Raw genomic sequence first — 5,952 nt, 5'->3', positions numbered from 1 at the left:
TTTTTTACTACACACTTTTCTTACGCATTTCCTACGAAACTATCTTTTTTTCCTACAGAATTCCAACGGAATTTGACAAAACCTGTTGAGTCTTTTTCCTACACATTTCTCACGGATACATTTAAAAAATAACAGAAAAAACAAAAAAAAAATACCTGCTTTTTTCCTGCTAAAAGATGCATACTGATAAAGATGATTCGGAATATAAATTTAACAAAAACAAATAACATAAATTCGGAGCACGTTTAAATTACAAAACCATCCATTGTTAAACATAAAGATTCGGAATAAGTAACAAAAATTCTGAGCCCGTTTCAATCACAAAATCACCGTTGTTAAACATAAAGATCCGGGATAATTAAAAAACTACTGCTACTGACTAACGGGAGGCTGGAATTTTTTCATAAACTCTTCAAATTGTTTTTGCCTCTTTTCTTCATTTTCTTTCATTTCTTTTTCCATCTGTTGCACTTTTTGCTCCAACTCCTGTCTCGCATCCCTTTCATTTGCAAGTTCCTTTTCCATTTCAACTCGGACTTTTTCGACCTAAATTGTTAAAACGGGTCAATAATCTAAGTTATTGTTTTCTACTAATAATTGTTAAAAACTATATAATTTATAGAATTGTGATACTTTGTAAGAAGTAAACAATACCTCCTCTTGTGACCTTATAGCATCAACATATAATTTAGATTCGGTAGATGTAGACAATTTCCCAGTTATCACAAAATTAGGATCTGAAGATCCTACCCCGAACATCCGGGCCTTTTTATCTCCTGCCACTCTCGCCCACACATCAAGATCATCCGGATGTTGGTTGAGATCCGACCCATGCAACTTGATCATATCACTTCGGTATCGTAACTACAATTATGGAAACAAATTGTTAGTTGTTGTACTAAAACTTACTACACTAATGTTCTAATTATTCAAAAATGATAAAGATAACTTACATAGATTTCTCTTGATTTTTCAGAAATAAACTCAAATCCCACAAGACTATTAATGTCCAGCTCTCCGGCCCAATACTTCTTTTTGCTTTCCTTTTTGAGATGGGTATCAAAATAAACTTCAATCCACTTTACTTTTCGGCCGTATTTTCTTTCCTAAAAAGCATTTTCGTAATACATTTGAGTACAAACAATTATATTTTTCGACGCAACTTCTTTACTAATTTATATAAATATGATTAGCTTACCAAAAGAATGCGATGCTCATCAAACCCTATGGATCCACCGGTATGTCGGGATATACCTTCACCACTACCCTTGCTATTGCGGTTTGTTCTCCCGCTCTCTGACTTTTTTAGCCATTTGTCGGTGTTCCAACCCTGAAACGAAATATATATATGTATATATGTGTGTAAGGCTAGACTATGTGCCAAGTACAATATAAACCACACATATATAGAGCAATAGAATATATAAAAAAAGTAGTAATAAGAATGTAACTCCCATACCTTACACAATTGCTTCCATACTACCTTAGAGACCGAAGCTGGTGGATATTTATAAATTATGTCGAATCTGTGCTTGTCTCCTATAACATGTCCAGCGTCTCTGGCTTTCTCTTTAGATTTTTCTCTCAAGTCCCTCATGGTGTCTCTATACCGATTCTCAACAACGTTACGAAATGCGTCATATATGTTTTTTTCACTCTCCAGGTCCCAACAGTATTTGGTCTGTTCAAAAATAAAGTAAAGCGCTTAATTAGTATATTTTTTATGACAAGATCCGTTTACTAAACGAGTCATGTCCACAGAAAAATAACTGATATAACCTTGTATTTTTATAAAAGAAAAATATGTTTGATGCCAAGATCCGTTTACTGACTGGATAACTAATATAACCTTGTATTTTTATAAAAAAAAATATGTTTGCTTAATAAAAATGTACATCATCTGATGTATGTGAACCGGGAACCGACCCGAAAAGCGCGTAAGTATAAAGCTAATTAAATGGGCAAAACCGTGAACCCGACAAGTTTGACCCGAACACGACACATTTAATTAAACGCGTTCGACCTGAATCTGACTCGAACCCATGTAGCCTAAACCCAACCAAACCCACGAATTTCATGTTAGGATCGTGTCGTTTTGAAAAATCATTCCCCTAGTCATAATATATATATATTTTTACTGTCACTAGTGTATAAGTCAATTATATTTTATTTATCTTTCTAATTCTGATATTTGAAAAATTAAATAATAGCGCTAAATAAAATTTACATAAATATATATGGTTGATTCCTGATAGGGGCGGATCTACATAGTGAGTTCCGGGTTCACCCGAACCCACTGTGTTTCTGATTTTTAACAGAACGCCTATATAAAAAAACTTGAGTGAACCCATAAATAATATATCGGATGAACCCACTGATAAAGATGAACTACTGTTGTGGTGGTCAAGGCCTTGGTTTTTAACCTATTGATCCCGAGTTCGAGGTGATTCGTTGGTATTTTTTTATTTAAATTATTTAGGGTTTCTTTTGCTGCCCCAAAATGAAAAAAGAAAAACAGTTGCAGCCCACAAACAACATCAGAATAACAGAGGCAACATTCAAAAACTCACGACCAGCCACAATGTTTTGATTTCGGTTTCGATTTCATGTTCGTGTGTTTTTAGGATGAAGCTCGGATCCTTGTTTTGATTTTCGGTTTGTTTGTTTTCTTTTACAACTCTGATCCAGGGTTATATTGATTTTTATTTCAGTTTATAAACTTATCGATCACCAGTTACATATACGTCGTGCAAAACGAATTCAATGACCGCCCTATAAATTAATATATTTTTTATTTATCTTTCTAGTATAGTTATTCTCTAATATAGTTATTCTCTAATATATTTTTAATGAAATAAATCTTACCCCAAAACGAACAAACATACTAGCCAATACATCCTTCGGGAGCATTCGGAACGTTGACCAAGGTCCATCAAGATGCTCCAATAGTATATCAGTGATTGAGCTATGAACTTCATAACTAGCAAACCTACAATATTGAAATTATCAAATAATTTATTAGTATACTTAGAACATGAATAAACAACACAAATGAAAATTTTAAAAGTAAAAACATACGTCTCCCCAATACGTTCAATATATTTCTTCCCAGAGTTGTTAGGAGGCATGTCTCTATTGCCCGAGTTGTTCCAAGATGGGCGCACCGCGTCACCCTCACCACCGTCATTCTCACCACTATTATCCTCAGTGTCGTTGTATTCACCATCACCGTTGTCGCTCTCGTCAAATCCCCTGGAAGCGTATCTCCCCAATATTGAAAGTATTAAATAATTTAACAACATATTTGTAACATGAATAACAAAACAAATGAAAATTTTAAAATTAAAAACATACATGTCCCCAATACGTTTAGTATATTTCTTCCCAGAGGTGTTACGAGGCATGTCTCTATTGCATGAGTCGTTCCAAGATGGGCGCATTGCGTCACCCTCGCCACCGCCATTCTCACCACTATTATCCTCAATGTCATTGTATGCACCATCATTGTCGTCGCTCTCATCTAAACCCCCGGAAGCGTATCTCCCTGAGGCAGCAACATCACTACTAATAGGACTTCCATCCAATCCACCACCATGATGGACGACGTGTCTCCCTGAAGTATGTTTGGAAGCAGCAACACTACTAATAGGGCTCTCATGGGATGCCTCACGACTATTCTCAGCTTGTTTTTGTTTCCCTAAAGTTATAATTTGACGGTTACGTCCTCCACGAAGTCTCCCTGACATATATTTTGGTGGACCATTGACACGACCACTACCAGCATCATTTTCATGTGATCCCCTTCCACGATGATTACCACCTTTCCTGGGTAAAGGGACATGTCCGCGAGTAGCACGACGCGTATCACGCACATCAGACATAATGTATACACCCTGCATTTATTAGAACAAGAAAGCACATCAAACATAATGTATACACCCTGTTTCAGTTCAGATTCAGTAATCCCTTTTTAACCGACCAGACCCGCCCATTTTGCCACGTCTAGTCGTCTACAAGTGACGTTAAATCGCTGATCATATCACCAGCTAAATTAAACAGACCCACCCATTTTAACCGACCAGACCCGCCCATTTTGCCACGTTGGCCGCTGAATTATAAATGTGATTTTTCATAAAGCCGTTGAATTAAACAACTTACTTAAAAGTCACTGATCTATATCACCATCTTCACCTAAAGTCGCTAAAGTCGCTGTTTGATATAACCTTCTTAAAAAATCGCTGATTAAATAGCTGATTCATAATACCATATTCATAGAAAGTCGTTGGAAGGAAAGGTAGTTTGGTGATGAACCTCTGTGCATACCGTTTCCAGATTTATTTGTTTTGGAACACGTAATAAACGTTTCGGTGGCCGGATAGATTACAGTTATTGACAGGGTCAAAGGCATTACATACCAGTAAAGTAGAAGTACCAGTTATATGAAACAACAAACTTATGAATGTATACACATCAAACAACGACTTTCTTTGAAAGTTTTTATATCAAACAGCGACCTTATGAATGTCTTTGTTCAAAACAACAATCTTTAGGGACACAAAGAATGTTGGCAAAGGATCTAACTGTCTATAACTAACTTCACATGTTGTACAACATGCATAGATAATTGTACTCTGTCTAAAAAAAAGTTCCTTGCTTCCTATCACAATAAACAATCAGCTCTGTCATCCTTGATACCCCACTAGTTTTCAACAATCGCCAACAACATTCTTATAGATGTGTGATTAAAACCCTAGTTCATAACTTTCTATCAAAATAAACAATAAATGTTCCAAATAAGACATACCTTGTGCTTAATAACAAGAATCCGGCGAATAGAAGGAGCGGATGGTCAAAATACAAGGAAATCCGGACGTTTTTGTGACCCAGAAGAAGCAGGAGAAGTTGAAGAAGTTGGACGTATGCTGGGAGGCAGAAGGGTTTGGGCGGGATGTTTGTGATAATGTGGAATTGGAATAGTCGTTTGTGATAACAAGGAATTGGTTTTTTAATTCTTAATTATTCTATATAACAAATACCGTAGATTGTTATCTACAGTACCTTTTTTTTAAACTTAATATTAAAATTATCATTTCTTTGCTTTTCATTTGCCAATAGTGTTGTGAGTTTAGCAAACTATATATTATATCAAATAGTTTTTATATCTTATAAAATGATCACAATAGTTATGAAAATAAGTGGTATTTATCATTTTTAAAATTACGATCCATCGTTATAATCAGTTGTGTCGGTATATATAAATTCAAGTTTCTACATTTTTTGTCGGGTCACGTTATTAGTTTTCGTTTGTTTGTTTTACTATATTTTACGTCACGTGACAGTATAAATTCACATATTTGCTTACAACTTGGTGCGGTTTTACGATCTACGCACCCACAAACACATGGGTTAACCAAACAAATCCCCGCCGTGTAGCGTGGGGTGTTAATTTTGGCTAGTTTTTAATATTTCACGTTGCATTATACTATAGGGTCTGGTATAAGTTTACCATTTTAATTTTGTCCATTCTATTGTAATAGTTATAATAATATATTATAACTTGACAGTTGGCAAAAATACTTGAGTCCGACGGGTATACCCGAAACCCGACACAAATGGAACGGGTATACCCGATATCCGATGGGTATTGGGCCGGGTATGAGATTAGTTTAAAATTTTCCGTGGGTATGGATCGGGTATGGGATCAGATGATACACCGAGTAGCCTTAATGGTCAAATGACGTTCACTAGATCAATTGGCCCCTCCCAATGTCGTCCCATATAAGGTTTGTCTGTTTGTGAACGAAACCTAACCTACGCCTTGCAGGGGAAATTAACCAACCAGATTTAACTTTTCGCATTTAGGGGTAGGGGTGTTCCACTTTCCATCACTCACCACACCTAATCATCAAACGCCATGTCATCGAACTTGGTTCCATTACTAGTGATGGATTT

The 5,952-nt window shown here is 35.9% G+C and overlaps 1 protein-coding gene across 1 annotated transcript; it reads right to left on the bottom strand.

Annotated features, from left to right (window-relative positions):
* Nucleotides 1–209: 209 nt before the first annotated feature.
* On the bottom strand, nt 210–4,950 carry LOC110898017. Its single transcript, XM_022144755.2, has 9 exons — nt 4,805–4,950; nt 3,355–3,893; nt 3,079–3,252; nt 2,866–2,989; nt 1,460–1,681; nt 1,199–1,330; nt 954–1,106; nt 655–864; nt 210–546 (listed from the first exon to the last, which is right to left on the bottom strand). The coding sequence occupies exons 2-9, from the start codon at nt 3,879–3,881 to the stop codon at nt 373–375; spliced, it is 1,716 nt and encodes a 571-aa protein (XP_022000447.1). The 5' UTR covers nt 3,882–3,893; nt 4,805–4,950; the 3' UTR covers nt 210–372.
* Between the last annotated feature and the right edge of the window lie 1,002 nt (nt 4,951–5,952).

The sequence above is a fragment of the Helianthus annuus genome, chromosome 13 (assembly GCF_002127325.2).
Source record: "Helianthus annuus cultivar XRQ/B chromosome 13, HanXRQr2.0-SUNRISE, whole genome shotgun sequence".
In the NCBI taxonomy this organism is placed as follows: Eukaryota; Viridiplantae; Streptophyta; class Magnoliopsida; order Asterales; family Asteraceae; genus Helianthus; species Helianthus annuus.
This window is presented reverse-complemented; position numbering and strand designations above follow the sequence as displayed.

Bases quoted from the DNA above. Each gene is read 5' to 3' on its own strand.
- LOC110898017 (XM_022144755.2), bottom strand. From the start codon at position 3,881: ATGTCTGATGTGCGTGATACGCGTCGTGCTACTCGCGGACATGTCCCT. The intron at 1,107-1,198 runs GTAAGCTAATCA...AATGCTTTTTAG, and splicing joins ATGAGCATCGCATTCTTTTG to GAAAGAAAATACGGCCGAAA. The intron at 865-953 runs GTAAGTTATCTT...CCATAATTGTAG, and splicing joins AAAAATCAAGAGAAATCTAT to TTACGATACCGAAGTGATAT.